At 29.9% G+C, this 22,940-nt stretch overlaps 1 protein-coding gene across 1 annotated transcript in view; it reads right to left on the bottom strand.

The window, feature by feature from the left end:
* Nucleotides 1-21,923, bottom strand: part of LOC118201612 (DEP domain-containing protein 7-like) — a 63,053-nt gene extending 41,130 nt beyond the window's left edge. Inside the window, exons 1-4 of the mRNA XM_035373738.2 lie at nucleotides 21,837-21,923; nucleotides 13,664-13,863; nucleotides 9,383-9,543; nucleotides 9,058-9,284 (exon numbers count right to left, since the gene is read on the bottom strand). Coding sequence (XP_035229629.1) covers nucleotides 9,058-9,284; nucleotides 9,383-9,543; nucleotides 13,664-13,863; nucleotides 21,837-21,900 — 652 coding nt within the window. The 5' untranslated portion in view covers nucleotides 21,901-21,923. The remainder of the gene's footprint in view (nucleotides 1-9,057; nucleotides 9,285-9,382; nucleotides 9,544-13,663; nucleotides 13,864-21,836) is intronic.
* Nucleotides 21,924-22,940: the final 1,017 nt, after the last annotated feature.

Raw genomic sequence — 22,940 nt, 5'->3', positions numbered from 1 at the left:
GCAACAGCATTCCTGCCAGTCCTTTGTTGCTCGCGTCTGTGTGCACTTCAGTCTCTGCTTCGGGATTATATAATGCTAGTATTGGTTCATTAGTTAAATGATCCTTTAAAGTACTGAATGCTTCTTGCTGATCTTCGTTCCAACGAAATGTTTCATCCTTCCTCGTCAGTCTCGTTAGCGGCTCAGCTTTCTCTGCGTATTTCGGTACAAACCTTCTAAAGAAACTTGTAAGACCTAAAAATTGTTTAACTTCATGTTCATTGGTTGGTTTAGGAAAGTTTAATATGGCTCGTACTTTTCTTGGTCCAGGTTGCATACCATTTGATTTTATTAGAAATCCCAAATACTCAACTTCATCTTTTCCAAATTCGCATTTTGTCAGTTTCAATGTCAGCATTGCTCCTCTCAATCTATCAAACACTTTCCTAAGTTTTTCCATCATTTCTTCCCAAGATTTAGTCGGAATTAATATGTCGTCCAAATAGCACAGTACTTCTTTATTAAGCAATGGACCTAAAACTTGATTCATAAGTCTCTGAAATTCTGCAGGTGCATTAGCTAACCCAAAGATCATACGTTCAAACTGACCAGTATCATCTGGAGTGATGAAAGCTGTTTTCAGTTTCGCTTCTTCAGTTAAAGGAATCTGCAAATATCCATGAGCTAAGTCCAATGTAGTGAAAACTTTACACTCACTAAGACATTCAAGAAGATCATCTATCCTAGGGAGTGGAAATTTATCTTTAACAGTTTGCGAATTCAACTTTCTATAATCTATCACTAATCGTAATTCACCTGTTTTTTTCTTTACGAGTAAAACTGGACTAGCATACGGAGATCTTGTTTCAGTAACAATTCCATATTTCTTCCATTCATTTATTATCTTCTTTATAGAAGCACGCTCTTCGGCATTGGTTTTATATGACTTCATGCAAATAGGCTTACTCCCTTCAATTTCTTTAATATCCATTTTTGTTAAGTTTGTACACCCTAATTCCTCCATATTTAATGCAAAACAATCTCGATACTCATTTACCAAATGTAAAACTTCCTGTTTTCTTTCTGGCGTAGTATTGTTATTAACTTTAATTTCTTCTAAAGTAATCGGTCTCCTAAACTTCTTAATTTCATTTATTATTAGTATTTCCTTTTGACTTGAATTTTCAGTTTTCTGATCTGAACTTGGTTCAACTAATTCTGCTACTTCCGCTCTACTGATACATTGATTCTCTTTCAAAATTAGTTTTCGATCGCTGTAGTTAGTGACTGGTATCACTGTTTCTCCCTGTATTACTTCCAATAATGAGCCTAACTCATCTTCCGATCCACTTATTAAAACATAACCATTATTTATTTCATCAGTTTTAACTTTCACGAAATTAACCGTATTACTTTCGATTTGAGTTTCTTGGGAAGCCTTCAGTTTAATTCGCGGAGTGTTGCTATCATTTTGCAACTGTGAAAATGGGCAGTCATTATAGCATAGCGTATGTGCAAGGTATTTCCTATCTTGGCGTATGCAATATGCGGTAAATCAATCCATGTTCGACCAACTAAAAAGTCGCATGGTTGCGTTTCATCTCCTACAATTAGAACTGTAAAGTCCTTTTATTCCACATTATCAATCTCTAAGTTAACAGTTACTTTTCCCAATGTTCTAGCGGCTGGTTTATTCTGGTTCCCAAAGCCAAACAATTCTTCCACATCAGGTTTTATAATAAGATTCAGTCTCTTAGCCGCAGACTGTTTCAATAAACACGAACTAGAACCCGTATCTATGATGGCAGTAATTTCTTCTCCATTATTGATGCGAGCATACTTTAAATATACAGCTGGTGAAACACCTGAATTCTGGTTCACGGATAAATTATTTTTAACATTTGTCAAGTCTGGATTCTTAGACATACACTTTTTTAAAGTATGACCCTTTTCATTACATTTCCTGCAAATAATTTCTTTTTTAGGTTGAGGACAATCCATCGCTATATGTCCATAATCATTACAATTGAAGCATTTCGGCTCACCCTTTTCATTGCGGATGCCAGAATTATATTCCCTTTTCCTTTCGTCTGTTTTATAAAATTTATCTCTCAGATTGTATTTATTATTAAAACTGTTTTTAAAACCCACTTTGAAATTACCATCTGTCTGCATGGAATCGTTAACATTTCTTTGTCTTGAATACTGATTATAGGATCCTTCATAAAATTTAGAACCAGATTTGGGCTTAGAATTATGCCTAAAAGTTTTATTTTCTACTTGAAGTACTTTTATCCCTGCCCGAATATTTTCATATTCATCTAGTTTTTCAGCTAACTCTTCAGGATTAATGAATTTAGACCAATCATCAATGAAATGGTCTCGGATAGCAGCGGGGACCCTCTTCTTTAATTGATCAGTAATAATAAGTTGTTTTAAAGAGTCAAAATCTGTTACACTTAATCCAGCAAGCCACTCTTCAAAATAATTTTTTAATTCAAACATGAAGTCCTTCCACGTATTACGCAAAGTTTTAATATGATCAACGAACTTTTGCCGAAACTGTTCAGGGCTTAACTTAAATTTTCTCAGTAGCAGTTGCTTAACGTGCTTATAGTCGTTAGCTTTCTCTTCTGATTCACGGGCAATTAATTGAGTTATTTCATAAGGCAATAGACCCAACAGCTGAGAAACCCAGTTTTGTTCTTCTAACCCAATACGTCGTGCCTGTCTCTCAAATAAAACTAGATAAAAACTTATATCACCTTCATTCAACTTATGCATTAATTTACTCATATCACAAATATTACTTCTACTAACATTAGAAGGACCAGAATCATTTACATTACTACTTCTGATTTCCGCTTCTATTTTCAATTTTTCAAGTTCAAATGTTCTTTGCTTATCTTTTTCTATAATTTCCATTTCAAATGTTCTTTGCTTATCTTTTTCTTTTTCTAAAATTTCTAACTTTTCCCTGTCTAAACGATCATTTATAAGAAGCATTTGTTTAGTAAAGTCTTCGTTATAATTCTTACTATTCAAAATCATATCTCTTAAGTCTACAATTTTAATATCAGAAGGGACATCTACATCAAGTTCCAAACCAAGTTCTTTTAAATCATATTTTTTGCCTCTTGCCAAATAAGCCATCTTAGACTTAAATTTTCAAATACTAATACAATAATTATACTTAAGTTCTTTCCGTTTAATACTTAGACATAACATAAACAGTTTATAAATTCACGCACCTTTCTACTTTCAGTTTTGGCGAGCTTCCGCATTCAGTTTAGGCTTAGCGTACGTTAAGGCAATACGTTGTTAAATCTAGATAATAATTCTAGTTTATCCCACTTCTGAAATGTTAGCAATTAATTATTTCCTTTATTAAAAACACATTCCGTCAAACATTAATTGTTAAATACTTGCTTTATTCAGAAACATTACCGTCAACATTACTGCTCAAAAAAACTTACAGTTCAAAATATTATCGTTCTGAAAAAAACTGTTGTTGCCAATCGAGAAAATACATTTTAAATAAAATTAATACGTTGCGTTTACACATCCTAAAAATAAAATAGATCCTTGAGTAGTATGCATTATTAGTAAACATGAATTAATTAACATAATGATTAATAAGTTTGAGAATAAAATAAACTTTATACAATTTATCAAGTAGGATTAAATATTTTACACTTATAATAGTTGGACATATTTGAAAGAAGATGACATTTACTTACGTTTTACTAATAGTTAGCTTTATGTTGATTTTTTTATGTCTCATTTTGTTACATACTTAGTCAGTTTAGAGGTTTAATAAATAGCAGGTAGATTTTATGTCAAACAGTATAGGTTAAAATGAGAAGTAATATCATAATCAGCATGGTTCATAACAAAAGATTGAATGTTGTCAACGCTGTTGCTTGTCTAGATAGAGACCTGCTCATTAGAACAAACGCGAAAGGTCTGATGTAGACACATTTGGCAAGTGTTGAAACTTAGTCAGGCTCTGTGTGATGCAATTAGTGTCACAGCTTTGTGTAGAGTTCCAAGGTATTGTAGCCCAGTTAATATACTTAAATGTTCCAATAAGCGATTAAAGTACCAGAGATGATAAGTTGTTTTGTATTCTTTGTAAGTTTCACTAGATGCAAAGAATAAGTTTTACTTGAATTTTAAATTTTTGCGTTTTATCTTGTGACCACAGTAAGCGTCAATGAAAAGCAGTAACTCGCATTAATATGTAGAGATAACTTTTAAGAGTAAGCAGTTAGTTATAAATAATTAAATTAGGTAATTAGATAACCTTAGTCATTATGGATTTACATGGCCACTATTAAATTTTATTTTTTAACAATATTTGTTAAAAAAGCCTATTAAAATCAAAATCTAATAAAATTTCAGTTTAAAATACATGTAATTTATGACATTGATTCTTAAACGATATTAGGATACACATTAAAAGCTACAAAACTTCCTTTTAAAAACATTTATGTTTTGTAACAACACTCAACAAAATATTTATCCTTCATTTTAATTTGAAGCCTTTCCAAACATTTTGGCTAGTTTATATAGATTTCTTTCTCTTTAAGCATCTTTTCTAACAATTAGAGAGTTGTCTCAATATGCAAACCAATGCTCTCGCTAGTTTCTGCGTGCTTATCTCCTAACTTGTCAACATCTCCACAAGGTACCTATGAGGGTTTACTTGATCTGGTAAAAGTTAAATAGTCCCAAACCCCTGACTGAATCATAAACTGAAAGGGTGAAATTATAAACAATTGGGTAAGTTACATAATAATAACTGCACATATCTTTGAGGAGTAATTTTCTTTATGTACTCAGTTTCTTTCTTCAACACGGTTCCTTTTCATTTTAGAATTTTTGGATCTAATTATTTCTGTTATTCTAAAAAACACTAAATGCATTTAGAATGTATAGAAAAAGTGGCTAATTCTATTTCTTTAGTAATATGAACATTCAGAAGAAATATGAAATATATATGGTAAAGCCCGGTTACAAAGCTGGTGTGGCAGAATTTTTAGAATTTAGTGACACACCGAACAAGAAAATCTACAAATAGCAAAACGTTTAGAATTTAGGATCCACAGAGATTGCATCAGGTGGGAAAATGCCTAGTGCCAGCTCTGTGTATGATGCATTAAGGCATATTAGATGAATCTTTTAAATTGTAAGTTTTCAATTTCTTTCTTAATAAAAAAATCCCTTTCTATAATGCCTGCCCAGTGATAAGATTAGAAGCATTTTTGATATTTTTGATGCTTGTGTCTAGTGAAAGGTAGAGAAAATAAAGGGAAGATAAACATGTTAAGAAAAAGATTCTAGTATCAGGAGTAAAACATTAAAATATTATGTTTTCATTGTTCTTCCAGACGTTCTCCAAAAGGTAAGAAATTCATCGCAAACTTTCTGTAAAATGCATCTATTACGTGTCGATATCATGCAGACATTTTTCATTTTGTCACATATTTCTCAAATCTTCTAGAATCGTGGGTCTATAAATCTTGACTTCAAACCCTTCTAAACTTTCCAAGCTGCAATGTCTAAAATACTAAAGAAAAATTATCACTACCAATTCTGTAACAGCAAAAAGTCACAAATATTTTGAAAAAAAAAAAGAAGGAAGGAAAAAGTGTAAAATTAATTTTATAGAGAAAACTGATGCCTATTCTGAGAATTTTGAATATTCCGAGACAATTGCATGGGAAAAACGCTTACTATGAAAAAATTAAAAAGAAGACATTTTTAATTAATTGCATAGCTAATTTTGCTCTTGCTAAGAGCTGTTTCGTAAATTATGCTTTATAGCAATATGCATTATTTATCAGATTCATAATATTGTATAAGTTGCCAAAATGAAACTTTATAATATGACAGCAAAAAATAGAATGTTTTATTTTAATGTTATTTTTTATATATAATTTCAATATATTACCATTATTTTAATGAAATTTATGAATGTTATGATGTTTTAAAAAACTGGTTGAAAAATTGTCAGATCTCGGAATTAAAAATTTTCTATAGAAACTAATCCTAAAATCGCCAAAATATTGGCAAGTCGTCAAATTTAGAGTTGTTTAATAAAAGAATTCACATCCCCAAAAGCGAAAAGTTGTTTAAGAGTTCTTTATTAGAAAAAAAAAAATTTCGAAATGCTTATGTTTCACTTCTTGCTTAGAAACTCGAGTATCCCATCATTTTTATTAGAAATAGAAACAAATTACAACCCATGAACACATTCAAAAGATAACCATATATGTCAGTGAGTCACCAAAAATATTCCTCCAAAATGCTAAGTCACACTCAAAATGGCAGCCATAAAAACAAACAGAAATTTCAGATGATTAAAATTAAGGACCTTCTGCTGATTTTGGCCAAAGTTAAGGACTTTTAAGGACCAAAAATCAATTCCAAAAAATTTAAGGGCTTTTAAGGACTCTTAAGGACCGTACGAACCCTGCAATCTGCTGATGTGAATGCATCTGCATTACTTATTAGTGCAGCCAACTTTAGCTGATTATAGTTTTTTTTGTTCATGCTGTTCAACCTTACTGGCAGAGATAATACTTACTAAAGAATTGTTTTCCAGATATGATGTTTTAATAATAAAGTTGCTCAATTTAGGGAGCTTTTTTCTGTCTTCTGCCTGTTTTTTCCTTTTCTTTTCACTTTTGGATCCCACTTTTTTGTTTTTCTTATCCATTTAACTAATAATATATACATATATATGCTTCATCAAATTATTTTAATATTTCTTACCTACAAATTTTATTTTCTAACCCATAACTTATAAAGCAGTTCTTAAGAGTTTGTAGAGCTAAATAAGATATTTAAACTTAGCTGTTATGGTTTTGTATACACCAAATGTGCAAGTGTAACCTAACCAAAGCTAGCCTATTTAATTTGTGATAGAAAAATTTTTTTTGGGGGGGGGCTATGCTTTAATACCTTTTTATGCTCAATTTTTAAAAACACAGTAAAAGCAAATACAAAATGATTATCACAAACAAAACAGATTAGTTTTTGTTAAATTATGCTTGTCCATTTGATGAATGCTACTATAATGCAGACAGACTAATGCCTGTAAACAAAAGAATTCATTATGCAGCACTGGAATTAACCACAAATGTGATAAGTTGCTGTGGTATTCAACCCTATTTCTAATTTTTATATTATTTGAAAAGAAGATAAACTCTTTTATAATTAATAACATGATTTATTCACAAAATTTTAAATTAAATCTGTACACATAAAATATCAAAGATGAATTCAGCAACAAATTTATGAAATTATTTAATTTTATTTTTGAATATTAAAAAATCACAAAATAATAGTTCTATAACTATGTCAGTAGAGGTGATCATACTCTCTAAAATCTCTTAGCCTTCTTTTAAACGCCATCTTACAATATCAGTTTTGTCATTCCTTCTCTTATGGGCATTACTCAAAATCATGAAAAGGTACTTTCCCTGCTGTATGGCATAAACTGCTCTCTTATATTATTCTATATCCATATCAAATTTCATTCAAATCTGTCTAATATTTTCAGAGAAGTTTGGGAGGTATTTTATTATTATTATTATTATTATTATTATTCTCTTAATTTTGTATACACACAAGAGTACGCATAAATTCTCTTTGTTAAATGAATATAAACCACAATGAAGTCATTTAATAAAGAATGCAAAATTTGCAATATCAATGAAATTAGTCTTTTCCTGCCTCTTTTAAGGCTAGATACCTCTTTATTCCTTTTTTTTTTTTTTTTTTTTAAGAGTTAGTTTAGTGATCTTCTAAGGAAGAAAAGAAAAGGAACTTTGCACATAATATAAAAGAGAAGAAAAAATAAAGCAAAACAGTATTTGGTAAAATTAGTGCATTTATTTAAAAGAAAAAAAATTAAATGAATATAAAAGTTAAAGCATTTCATGGTTCTCTATATGGTCAACAGGTAGATTCTCTTATGGGCGTTACTCAAAATCATGAAAAGGTACTTTCCCTGCTGTATGGCATAAACTGCTCTCTTATATTATTCTATATCCATATCAAATTTCATTCAAATCTGTCTAATATTTTCAGAGAAGTTTGGGAGGTATTTTATTATTATTATTATTATTATTCTCTTAATTTTGTATACACACAAGAGTACGTATAAATTCTCTTTGTTAAATGAATATGAACCACAATGAAGTCATTTAATAAAGAATGCAAAATTTGCAATATCAATGAAATTAGTCTTTACCTGCCTCTTTTAAGGCTAGATACCTCTTTATTCCTTTTTTTTTTTTTTTTTTTTTTTTTTAAGAGTTAGTTTAGTGATCTTCTAAGGAAGAAAAGAAAAGGAACTTTGCACATAATATAAAAGAGAAGAAAAAATAATTAGTATTTGGTAAAATTAGTGCATTTATTTAAAAGAAAAAAAATTAAATGAATATAAAAGTTAAAGCATTTCATGGTTCTCTATATGGTCAACAGGTAGATTAAAAAATAATATTTTTTATAACTTCTATTTCTCATGTAATGCTTTTCATGAATACAAATATCGTATCACAATGACATAAACAGAATTTTATTATTAATATAGTTTAATTCTGTTTCATAGTTCAGATCTAAGCCTCTATCAGTTAAATATGTTAAATATTTATGATTTGATTGATAGATCACTGCTAATATATTAAATAAAATATCAGTTACAGCAATGAACAATCTAACTACCTGTGTATACAATGAAATATGACATTTGGAATCTGCAATGATTTTGTCAATAATTCTACTTTGGATGATTAAAAAATTTTTGTTCAGTTTTTGATCAAACATACATATGAACTCTTAAATACTTTGACTTTTAAGAACTTTATACTAAGATTAACCCTTGTAAATTCTGTAGAGTTTCAGTAATCAAATCTACTTATGTTTATTAGAGAGAATAGTTCGAATCCTTAAATAAAATTAACTAATCTTGAATGAAATTATGAATTAAAATATCTCGATATAAATTAAAATCATTCACATAAAAGCTGTTACAAAAATTAGTTTTACTATAACATGAAAGAATACCTTCATGATCAGCGTCCCGTACATTTCTCTTGGATAACCGAACTGGACTAGGCTTTGTGTCTCTCACTCGCATAAGTGGAGTTCTTATCCGAAAAGAGCGTCTTTTACTGCTTCTTTTAACACTATCTATGATAATAACCTCTTGGCTTTCTGGTGTTTGCAAATTACGATTAAGATCATATGGAGACACAATAACATTTTCCATGTCTTGTTGAAATGAAACTAACCTAAAAACATGTAATGAATGAATAATTAAATTACATTCATAACAAAAAGTTGAATTTACTACATCGCATACAAATACTATTTGTATTTATTTTCAAACCTGGAATTTTCTTTATCTTCCATATTTTCTTTTCCGGTTTCTTCCTCAGGTTGATCTTCGACAAATCTATAAAGTCGGCTAGAGCTATCTTCAAATTTAAGGTTGCCTTTTGGAACTACACTTTCAAACAGCTTCTTTTTCTCCATCAAAACTTGGCATACCTGGAAATTAATATAAGCATTACATTTTAAGATATACATTTTTATTTAAATATACATTTGAATTTATTTTTTATGGTCTTTTATACATAATTAGAGGTGTCTAGGATTTATACAATAAAGCCATCTAATTTTTCCAAGATTATAATATATTGATGAAAATTTGAAAATGTAATAAATTTCATAAGAAGGCAGCATTTTATGGAAGCAGCATCAAAAATGGAAAAGCAGCATCTATTGATGAACTATGAAAATGCATATTAGAAATGCATTCAAACAAAATCAGTACTTTTCTGTTTTGCCGGTGCAAATCTCGCCGAGCAGACTTTATCGGCGGCAACGTACAGTATACACATAAAAAATGTTAACAAATATTAGTTCTTAAGAATTTTTTATGTTGAAGGCATAAACATTTTAATATAGTTTAAAATTTTGTAAAAAGGCAATATATAAAGACAATAAATTTATTGATTATTTATTTATTTATTATTGACTACTTACTTAAGAATTTACTATGCTTTTATAGTTCAACATCCTGATTCACCGGTTCATATAACGTGACCCCAAGTGATCTCATCTCACGTAAACACTACAAAAATCTAATTATCTACATTAATTTAAAGTTAAATCTTAATTTCGAATACAAGTTTAAATGAAAGAATTATTTCAGTTTGTACGAATAGCTTACTCAGAAATTATGTAAAACCTCAGTGCTTTACTTTAGAATGTACTTTACTTTAGAAACCTCAGTGCTTTACCTCAGTGCATTTTCATTAGAATTGAAGAATTTAACCCTTTGCCTTTTCTGTATTTTCGCCTTCGGGTGTGCAGTGTGATTGCATCCTAATTGACTTAATTATTACGAAGGGCCAGGGCTTTGGGGCATAAAATTGAACTATCTGGTAAAAATTATATGTAATTGTATGCCAATATTGAAAGAAACAATCAATCTGATACGAAATGGCTGTGACTTTTTTTAAAAATGAGGTGCAAAAGGTTGCCAGTGAAGATATTTTGTTTGGTATCAGTTGTACCATTATTGGCAACTTTATCGCCTATGCTGACAAAACGGAAAAGTACCATAAAATCATATACCACATATTACAGCTGCACGATTCCTTTGCTGCAATTAATAATGATTGTACCTCAGCTTAGAAATAAGTCCAGCTTGATATATGTCTTTGTTTGGATTGAAAACCTTTGTTTAGTGTATGGTATTTGTTTAGAATAAGACTCAAGTTCGATAAACCATGAATGAATGTTCTCCTTTGTTTACCTCTTGAGACAATGCTGAGATTGCCCATGAAGATCAGTATGCCTGCTGATATCATTCAGTGAACAATGCATGCTATACCTTTTAATTTTCACATGATTTTGCTTAAATTTTTAGTAAATTCGTTAACAATGAGTTTTAAGAGTCAAACAACAAAGAAAATTGTTAGGATCACCATGGAGGTAAAAGGAGAGATTGTCGAACAGAAAATGGTGGCATGCATATCATCGACTTGGCTGTTTCATCCTATGGCAAGAAGATGGTATCTATGATTGTTAATTATAAAACGCTATTAAATCAACTAATTTTGCAAAAAGGGATGAAACATTATTAAACAAAGATGAGAAACATTAAAATATGTTAAAAAATTGCTTTTGATCTGGATAACACAAAAACATTTATATACAGTATTAAATAATGATGTAGTATTCAATCTACCACCTTTTTGTTAGTTTGTTATTTCTTAAATGGTGCCACTAAAATGTTATATGAAAAAATATATAAATAATTAAGAATACATAAATGAAAATAATTCCATTAATTAGTTTAACAACCTGTTAAATGTTTAATTCCTTTATGTTCCTTCCAATTTTACAAAACAAAAGGTGTGGCCCTTAAAAAGGCCATTTTTAATATTCAGTACATTAGATTTATACAGTCATTTTATTAATCACATGCATTATGAATGTTGTGCAGCATAGCTGAAAAATAGTTATTTTTATTAAAATATTTTCACCACACTTTTGTGAGATAACGAGAAAGCATGCTGTGCAGAATCTTTAGGTTCAAAATCTTCCAAGACAATTCAATTGTTTGAGTATTAGTACTGTGCACAGGTCTGATAAAATTCTTTTGGTAGTTTTTGATTCAATAATGGTATCCCAGTCAGTCCAGACCCTTATGAGAAAGGCACTCATCATTCACAATCATAATAAATAATCAATTAAAATTGATACTTTTCAATGCTAAATCGAATTAATCAATATGCTAATTACGATCGCATACTACATCATGACTAAATTTTCTATCTTTAAAAATATATTATTAATAGCTACCTGTATAGCCAGCTACCCAAAATAGTTATTATAAAAAGAAAAATATATAAAATGATTGCAATTTCATGGGCCGAACTTGTAATTAATTATCATGCAGATACTAATTAATAATCATACATATAATAACTACATTTATTCTTTTAAATCGTTTAGTGTTTTAATCAATAACAGACAGATTCAATTTGACAGCAAAATTCTTTGCAAAATGACACCTTACTTGCACATGAAAGATGAATGTATTTTATTTTAAATAGTGACAATATATTTCTTTTAAGTCACTGAGTTTGTGGATTAACTTTGAAATGCACAAATATCTTATGCTTTCCCGAGTGGCAAAAAAAATTTTTTTAATCGCTTACATTTTCCAGGTTGCAACACATTGCTTTTAAAATGTCAAGTTTTTTTTTACATCAAAATGCCACTGAATTTGCTCAAAATGTGAAATAAATAAAAAGCAATTGCAAAATTTATAAGTGCATATGTTTGGGCGAAGGACTATGTGTTCAAAATTCAGTGGCTCGACATGCCACCGTTTTTCCACTATGCAAGAAATACACATACATACAGATTCTATATTTAATGATTGAGATTTATTTTTTTGTTTATTTATCTTTTCTCTACTGAAGATGAGCCCCTCCGATTTATGGGATCTAGACATTTCTTTTATTTCTCTATCAGTTAATTCATCAGATGCTGAATTATCTGATATGATTAAAAATTGGAAAGTGCAACTACAGTCACCTATAAGTGACTCTAATATAAAATAATAATGGAATTTTTAGCAATATAAGAAATTAAGCATAAAAAAGAAAATTTTGTGCAAAAATAACCCAAGGAAAAGATTTTGAATCCTGTTGCATACTAGGAACTAGTAAATTATATAAGTAATTATTTTCCTTATTTGATATTTAATTTATGGAACTTAAATTATCCATGTCAAGATTGTCTTCAAACGAATATCATAAATTTCTTCCACTATCTTTGGAGACAGGCAGATAATAACCGAGATCCTTTTCAGCTTACTGCATCATGCAGTACAGGTAAAAACCAAAATTAAAACTGAAGGTTTCATATTTCTATTATATATATGTCATATTATTATTATGTATATGTCATTATTAATATATATGTCATATTTCCTTATACTTCTTATTTGCATACAAGGGGAAATTTTTCTGAAGTTTCATTAGATAGAGATTTAGCAGGTAAAGGTTTAAAAACTAAAGATTAATTATACATAAAGAAGATACCATCCCATAATTACCAAACTTGCACGGTCATTTTTAATAGAAAAGAAAACTTCCTAATTAAAACAGACACCCCACAGATCTTTGATAATATTTAAAATTTATATTAAATTTCTCAACTTTGCCAAGTTTTGCGAAAAATTCTTATGGTTGCTTTGATAAAAAAGTATCTGTTTAAGTTTCTCTAGATGGTTTTATTTGGCAGTACAATATTCTTCAAAGCAATATTTAAATTTTTCATTTTTAATATGGAGTAAAAGTAATTATACTTTGTTACAATATAATTTTTTTTTTTTTTTAAATTCCATTGAACAATGTTATCTGATGCATAGCAGAAACTGGTAAGTAAAAGAGCAATAGATAACTGTAGTCTATTTAGTCATCCATTATACAACACTTTAGGGAAATAAAATTGTTCAGACTATGTCTTTTTAAGACCGGTAAAAATGATAATAGAATAGATTATTATATAAGACAGCAGTATACTTTTTATACCATATCTTAACAAACAGAAATCTTTTGAATTTCAAAATGTCACTAAAACTTACTTTTATAGCATTAGTTCTGTCAATGCGCTGAACATCAAGTTCAGAACATTGCTTTAAGGAGGAAAAAATGACATCCACCAGATCTTCTCCATTAAATACATTGTCATAATTCTTCAGAAAATGTCTTTGTCGGCAAACTTTTACATTTGACACAGCTTCTTTAATCAATTTCTGCCATAAACGTGTTGCCCAAAAAGGATCTATAAAGAAATGTTTGCAATACTATTAGTTAATTGTATTACCATTATTATTACATTAATTATTCATTATTACATTAATTACTATTATTTATTATTAAGATCTATTCCATTAACCAAGCAAAATTACTTCAGTTAAACTTTTCATTTTTGGTTAAACCTTAAGAATTTTATAAAAGAAACTGACAACACAATAACAATAATATAGATTTAATACAGTAAGTAATAAAACATAAATATTGATGCACAATGCTGCAATGTTAAATGGAAATAAATGCAGATTAACTACCTTAGATAACATTTAATAGAAGATGGCAAAGAGCTTTATTTATTGTAGCTTACTGTTATTTGAATGTAGCAAAGCACATGAGGAATATATGCCTAAGGGAAGGGATGCCTTCATAAAGGAAATTTCTAAAGGAAACTGACTTTTATTTATGTTGCACATGGGAAAAACCAGGAAGCACATTTCTCCATGTGCTCATATAACACATGAAGAAAAACACAAACAAGGCAGCACATTCACTTGTGGTTATACCTGGATCTAAATCCCAACATTCAGTGATCTTTATCACTCGGCCACTGATGGAGCCAAAAGGTAGAAATAAGGCTTTTTATATGTATGCTATCTGATAATTATAGCAAACTTAGCACAATAATGATAAATGACAATTTAATTTTAATACATAACAAGAAAGTGCAAACTTTTTTAAAGGTATCCACTTTGAGATTAAAGCTGAAAGGAAGATCCCGCTCCTTTAATACAAATCCTAATAATTGTAACTAATAACACTGTTTCCTAATAATTGTAACTTAAAGTTCATTAGTCATCAAACAGTGCTGATCAGTGACTTGCAATCACCAAACAGTGCTGATCAATGAACATTGTGTGAATGTTAGAAAGTAAGGAATGAGGTTACGAATTTCCTTTAAGATGGATTATTGACATGTACCATGATGTTTGCAGTTTCTTCAAGTAAAAACAAATGATTAAAATTAAATGTTTAATTTTATTTGAAAATAACAGGTGAGAAATGCATGATTAATGAACTAGGTATAGATCAATCTCTAAAATTTATGTGTGCTTGAAATGTGGAAACGATATGAAATTGAGTGAAAGAAAATTTTTAATGACTTCCACAAAGATAAAAAACACATGTAGTAAGTCTATGAAAAATGAGTCTTGGAATAATAAATTTAAAAAAGTGGGTATGCAAATATTAAATATATTATGTAGTTATTAAACATATAGATAAATTTCAAAAATGTGCACCAGCATAGCAGTTTAACTGCTGATTAGAAGGCATTTTCGAATATGGTTAAACAAATAGAGTACTTGCAAAATTTGGAATAATTGTTCTGCTTATATAAAAGCAAATTTGGCAAAAACAAATATTTTGGAGAGCTGCAAGAAAATGGATTATTCTACAGCTAAACCTGACTGAGGAAACAGTAACAAATATGATAATTTAAATTCTTAAGGATAATATTTTGCATGCAATTAAAATAATTTCAGATGGTTGAAAGTTGCTGCCCAGACAGTATAGTGGTTAGAAGAGACTATTGCAGAACCAAAGGGCCTGGGTTTGAATCCCGGGGAAGGCATGGTTATAACTGTCATATGAGGCAACAGTGTTTGCGTATTAGGTGCCTCCACAATAAAATGGCCACTCTTCTGGCTTTAGGAGTGGCCAATGCTGAATAGGCAAGTGTCCATCATTATAGCTAAAAAAAAAAAAAAAAAGAAGATTGTTGGAAGTATTATTATTCCTCATACAAAAGCTTTGTATGTCACATCATGAATCATACAAATTCGACTGAAATAAAAGTAGTGTTGCAAAGAGGAATTAGTAAGATTCTCAACAAGTAACAGAGAACATTAATTTACACATGGTTAAATATTATTAATGAGAAAGTATGGACAATTCTTCGAAACTCATTAAGGCTATAGAAATTGTTTATGAGGTAACTATGATTAAAAATATATAAAATTCATTTATTTTTACACTTTGATTAAATCTTGTTTTATATTTTATACTGATCTATAATTTCAGAAATTACCCTTTTGGTTTTGTGTAATTATGGCAAAGCCTTTTGAAGGCTATCTGCCTAGGGGAAGGGATGCCTTCACGGAGGACTTCTGAGGGAAACTGACTTATATACACATTACACATGGGGAAAACCACGGAAATGCCCATGCAGCCAGCCCATTTGCAGGATTCTAACTTCAGGCCTAACTACCAGTGTTCAGCGACTTTACCGCTTGGCTGCCATTAGGCCAAAATAACTTTTTTTATTCACAGGGTTCGTACATGCTTCTGTACATGGAAATTAAGTACTTTTAAGGAAAATCAATGAAGAAAATTAAGCATTTATAAAGCAAATAGCAACTGAATAAACCAAAGCAATTATATACTCCTGAACTTCACTTTTGTAATTTGTAAGAATAAAATAAATCTGTAAGTAATAGAATGCATTATTATTAAACTTAATATAATATTTAACTTAATTATAAAATAAATTTAAGAATAAAATTAACTGCAAAATTTTTTCAAGTAATTAGCATAAAATTATAAAATTTCTTGAAACATTTATATTTTCCAGTTATAATAGTCCCACATATTTTAAAGAAAATTAATGGCTTTTTGTTTAATTTGTACTAACAGTTAACTATACACTGACTTTTTCCTTTTATGCCTTGTTTTGTCACATACTCGCTCAGTCCAGAGGTATACACAATTTCATGCCAAATGGCATAAGGGTTAGTCTATATTTTAAGGTACCCCTTGGAGTTGTTGCTTCATTTATGGTAACCTTAGAAGTTGAATATTATGGAAACAGTATTATGATGTGATTGTTTGTGTGATTGCGGTGAATTTTATTAATGGGAAAACATTTATAAAGGCTTATTTATGTGTTGGATGTTGGTTAGGAAGTACATTGCTTATTTTGTGATTTATTCAATAAAATGCTTGTTGGTGGTACAATTAACCTAAAGTTTCTATACACTTTAGAATGATTGGGAAAGAAAACATTGATTTACTGGTATGTAATATGGTATGTGTCTTTGTTCACCTCTCGGTAAATTAAGCAGCGAGATTTAAGGATTTGGAAACTGGAGTTCATATCAACACTACAGAAGGTACATGGGATATAATAAAATGGAATTTTTGAAAGAAATACAGTACGGAGAATATTTTTCATTTTTTACTTTTGAGAATTTATGTAGCAATGGCAGTATACAGATTCTAGTTTAGATCATTTTAAATACCTTTTGGATGCTGTTAAGGAATTCTGCGTGTCTCACATATCGAAGAAACAGAAATTTTTAAATAAGTCAATATTTCCTTTTTATATTGCGGAAATTACATAATATGTATTTCCATTCTTATGTTATTTCCTTGTTTGATTTAAGATGCAGTTTATTGAGATTATATATTTTTTGTTTTAATTATGTTTTGAACGCCACTTTACTGTGGAGGACACTGAATATAAACAGGAATGGCACAAAAAAAATTGCCAATTTTTGCCAAGAGGTATCCTGAAATATATATTTAGCCAGCATAAGTTAAATTGTGAAGTAAAATAATAATCAACATAACTCATAGGAGAAGCTGTTGCCACCGCAGTTGCTTGATTAGAGAGAGCCACTGATCCAAACAGATATGAATGCCCGAGACTGATGAATGTTGAAAGTTGCACTTTGTCTAACCCAGTTAATAGTTGTGTCATAGCTTTGAGTAGATTTGCTGAAGTTGCTTTGAAAAGATTTTCTGAACTGACCCAGTTAATAATATTTAATAAAGTTCCAAAACGCTACTGAAATATCAGAGATGATAGGTTATATGTATATTTTAAGTCTCGCTAGCTGTAAGGAATAAGTCTTTACATTAATTTTTACAGTTTTGCATCATATCCTGAATACACAATAAAGATTAAGGAAAGGAGATAAAACTTCTAAGTTAGTTATAAATAGGTAAATTACATAGTTAGATATACAGTCAAAAGTCGTTAATCCGGACTCATCGGGACTTCGGCGATTCCGGATTATCGATTTTTCTGGATTATAGATCATCAGTTTAAATCTGGTAAGATGGCATGCAGAAATTACAAAATTAAAAATATGAAACCATAATTTATGAAATAAAGAACAATTATGATCTAAAGAATATCAAAATTTACAAAAAGAAAAAGCTTTTTTTGTTTACTTTATTAAACATTTCTTTCAATGTAAGTTGTTTAAGTTGCTTCGTTTCATGTGATAATACTTTCTCTTTAATTCTATTAAACAGACATAATTTCTTGTTTAGTTACAAAGTTCCGCTGTTGAAGTCCTATAATTGCTGTGTTGTGAATACCGACTAATTTGTCAATCGAAATATTTTTGTTTTCAATAACCTCTGGGTCACTTTCTTAACTATCGGAAGCAAGATATAATGAGAAGGAACTTGATTTAAATCATATCAAAGACGGAGTACATCGAGATCAAATACTACATTTAGTAAGGAATTATAAGCTAAATAAAATAAAAACATCTGCCCTGAAGATAAGGATAGTGCTGACAGCGGCGCGAAATTGATAAACAGATTTCGGATTTCAAAACATACTTTCGCTTTGTAGATCTTTTACATATTATTAAATATATATTGGAAATTCTATTTGACATAATCGAAAGTTCAAGCTTACTTTTATAAAGTTGCTCTAACAGTCTGCAAAAAATAATAAGCCGGATCCAATTCAAAGATTAAGGAACAACGCAATCTGCAACATTAACTGAATTAGATAATTTTAGCTTAGCTTATACCGTCCGTTACACATTAAACGCGCATGCGCACACACATATTCGCAGCCGTAAAGGTCTTACGCGCACTCGTAAACGCCTATGCGCATGCGTGAATGCGACACATGCGCAGAAAGTTTGTAGCTTTGAGGTCCAGATTATGGGTGTCCGAATTAACGACTTTTGACTGTACTTAGCCATAATAGATTTAACATTTTTTTTTTTTTAAATTTCTAAAAAAACCCATTAAAGAAACACTAAGAACATTTTGACAGCAGTTATAATTTATGATAATGATTTTAAAATGATATTAGTATAACTAGCTGTGTATTCAGGCATTAAAAGCTATAAAAAAATGTTTTGTGGCAACAACAACCAAATTATTTGTGTGTCGTTTTAACTTGAACATGTTCTAGATATTTTAGCTAATTTAGATCAATTCCAATATCATCTTTTCTAAGTTTATTTGTTTCAATAAACAAATCAATGTTCCTACTAGTCTCCGCTTCATGTCCTAATTTGTTAATATTTCAACAATGCACCTTTACAGAATAATTTTCTCTTCCTTTATAAAACCAATTTTTTTCCAACAAATTTCCTCTTCATTTTGGAATTTTCAAATTGATTAAAAATATTTTATATTCTAAAGAACTGCTTGTACTTCGAATGTATAGAAGAAACTGCTAATTTTATTTCTTGAATAATATGTGTACTGAAAATAAACATAACATTTTATATTTATTTATAATAATATATAATGAATAATGATAATGGATAATGATACAAGGTCCAAACTGGTGCCAGAGCCAGTGTGGCAGAATTATTATAATTTAGTGAAGCAACAAAATTTAAGGCAAAATTTTCAGAATGTAGGGCCGGTGCTGAGGTATGTATGGGGCAATGACATAAATATAACGAATCTTTTAATTAACTGTTGGTTTCCAATTTCTTTGCTTTCTTCATGCTTGTGTCTAGTGGAAAGATAAGAAAATAAAGGGAAGATAAACATATTAGAGAAAGATCTCTGAGACTGAAAGAATTCAAATAATTTGGTTTTCACTCTTCTTAAATTTTTTTTTTTTTTCAAATGATAAGAAATTTATCTCAAATTTCCTATAAAACCTGACCGTTATGTGTTAATATCATGAAGATATTTTTTCATTTTGTCATATTTTTCTGGAAATTGTAGGTCTATAAGTCTTGCCTTTAGACTTTCCGAGGTGCAAGATAAAAAAAAAACAATGAAAAATTAAAAAGAAAGAAAGAAATATTATTCCTATCAACTCTGTAAGAGCAAAAAGCCAGATGATTTTTTAAAACAAAATTCATAAAAGAGAAAGGTAAAGTGAATTTTCAAGAGAAAACTGATACACATTTAAATATTCTGAAACAATTACATGGAAAAAATATATATATATCTACATATAAAGATAAATGAAATTATTTTTTAAATAATTAGAGTAGTTGCCTTATTTCTAAGAAGTGTCTCAGATACTATGCAAAATCAAAATATATCTAAGTCATAAAAATGGAAAGTAATTTGAGCTCCTGAGCAGCAAAATCCCCTATTTCAAAATGCTGTCTCTAGGAAAAAAAAAAAAAAAAAAATACTTATAGATTCTATCCATTCAGTCAAGAAAGATTTAAACAAATTAGAAACCTAAATAATGAAGCAGTTTCATCTTAACCGTGGAGAATATTGGGAACATTTCTGATATCGGGAAATGATTAAAAAATACTCGTATGTATGCTCAAGTGTGTGTATATGTATGTAGGTATGAATCTGAGTGTACACAAACACACATCAACATACATATGTACATGCACACATGCGTACATTTCTGAATCCGTTCCCAATAGCAGAAAAGTACCGAATATTATTCAAAACTTTCCTTTGTCCTGGATAAATTATACATTATCATTAATTCAGTTAGCCTTCATTTTATTATTTAGTTTTAAAAATGCATTAGTATAATTAATAATTTGTGACTATTTTATTTATTTACTTTTTACATTTTAATTTATTTAAAAACTAGTGATTTATTTATTTATTTATCTTTATAATACCCACTGATTTTCCATAGTGTTCCAGCACTTCCAATTTTAAAAATTAAGCTCTCGATACAGGCAAACATTTAGCAACACAAAGAATTAGCATCCCTTCCATGTGTAAACTAGGTATTAATTAAATCTCAGTACTACGTGAATATGAAAGCCAAAATTTTGTTTTCTATCCATGGAAATAATATTCCACTACGAATTAACCTTTTAACTGTCATGCCCAAGCACTGGTGTTTGAAAATGTCACGCCTGAGTATTTCTCGGGGTAATTTTTTTTGAGTGCATCGTATTGTCATACCCGAATATATATCGGGAGATGTTTATTTCGGCTACATTTGGTTTTTCCAATAAAAAAATTTGACAATTTGTGTACCCAAATCATCAAAATAACTTGACAGTTAAAGGGTTAAAAAAATTTGACAGAAAGACATATATTTGTGTGACCTAAAACAATAACAAAAGCAATTAATGCATTTCCCAAGTAAGTATGCTAATTCATATGATTTTAGAAGCTATTAATTGAAACACATATTTCATGAAATCATTTAATGAACAATAATTCGAAAATTATATCTTATAATTTAAGACTTTATAAAGTTTAGAACCATTTAACTGTAAATCAGCCAGTCTTTAAATGTATGTAAATTCAGTTTCTTAATATCACAGTTAATGTGATTATCTCATTAACTGTGATATTAAGAAACTGATACACACATCAGATTTCTGAAATACCACACATCAGATTTCTGAAAAAGAGCTGAAATTCAGGAATCCTATACACTATGTGATAAACATAAAAATATTTCAAATAATGTGCAATCTATCTTTACTCAATAACAGTTCATTCTTCCCTAAAGTGGGTAACAGAGGATCAGAATCAATATTTTGTTTTCAGTCGTAATGTTTTAATCACTTGTATACTAAAGCAGTATGAAACTGTTAAATTAAAAATACAGCAGTACTAAAATTTAACAAAAAGTGATTAATGCAATTTTAGCGGAAAAAAAAAAGTCCGTTAACAGCAAGAAAGTAAATCTCCTTAAATAACATTATTGGCATAGATCGATACGAAGCGCCATAAATTGAAACCTTGCTTTTTTAATCCATATCGTGAAACATAATTTGATACACAAACCTAAACGACGAGCACTAGGTTGAATTGTTGACAACGATTCAAAACTCCCACCACAATCCTCCATTTGAATCGAGATTTAATATCATTCGGAGTTGAGTTGTTTTCAGCAAAAGATCCCTCTTTGTTTTGGTCCTTTGTTTTGGTTTGAAAAGACTGCTTTAAAAATAAAGGTGTTTGCACGGAAGAAACTTTTGATGTAGCACCAGAGTGCCTGGGTCGAATATCATAAGTAGTTTTCGAAAGATAGAAAATAAAATAACTTTCATTCTGCACAGGACGTCCGGAATGAGGTTTATCTGTTTTTGGACTCGCGGCCACCAAGTTTCTGGGCCGAAGACTTTGAAAACTTACCAAAATGTTAGCAGAAAAATCATAGATTTCGGTGGTGACTACTACCAGCTCTTTTAAGGTACTGCTTTTATGTTTTTTTAATTATTATTATTTTCTAACTTAATAAGAACCTTTTTTGGCGAAAAACTTTCGTTACAGCCAGATATTTTAATTGTTTTTCAAGCGTAATTCTCCAAATTTAGGGATGCATTCTCATGTCTTTGCCAAAGCCCTTTCCAACACACAGTACACTTTACCCACGATACACAAGGGGAGTGACATTGATAGTTTGTTCAAGGACCTCACTGAAAATATACAAAATGCTTATGAGAAAGCACAAGTTGAAGTTAAACCTGATATGAAACACAAACCTCAACAGCTCAGATTATTGATTAAAGAGAGAAATGCTGCAAGACGAGCGTATCAACGTACCAGACACCGAGATGATAAAAGGAACTTCAATCGCCTGTGCGAAGCGGTCAAGTTTCTTACAAATAAACTCTCACAAGATCGCTGGACTAACTACCTCAGATCTCTTTCTGCAGAGGATAACTCTTTGTGGAAAGCAGTGAAGAGTTACAAAAAATGCTATAATGCCATTCCGCCCCTTCATGGCCCTCAACGGATCCATTACACCGGAACTGAGAAAGCAGAACTTTTAGCTCAGCATCTGGAATCTCAGTTCTGCATTAACATTTCAGACTCAGACACTGAACAGCTTATTGTTGACTTCCACTCCAATTTTACAACACAGCCATGCACAGACAACATTAT

The sequence above is a fragment of the Stegodyphus dumicola genome, chromosome 6 (assembly GCF_044657685.1).
Source record: "Stegodyphus dumicola isolate Sdum_Otavi_A_Nest chromosome 6, ASM4465768v1".
In the NCBI taxonomy this organism is placed as follows: domain Eukaryota; kingdom Metazoa; phylum Arthropoda; class Arachnida; order Araneae; family Eresidae; genus Stegodyphus; species Stegodyphus dumicola.
The sequence above is the reverse complement of the archived record's forward strand: the minus strand, read 5'-3'. Positions and strand labels throughout refer to the sequence as shown.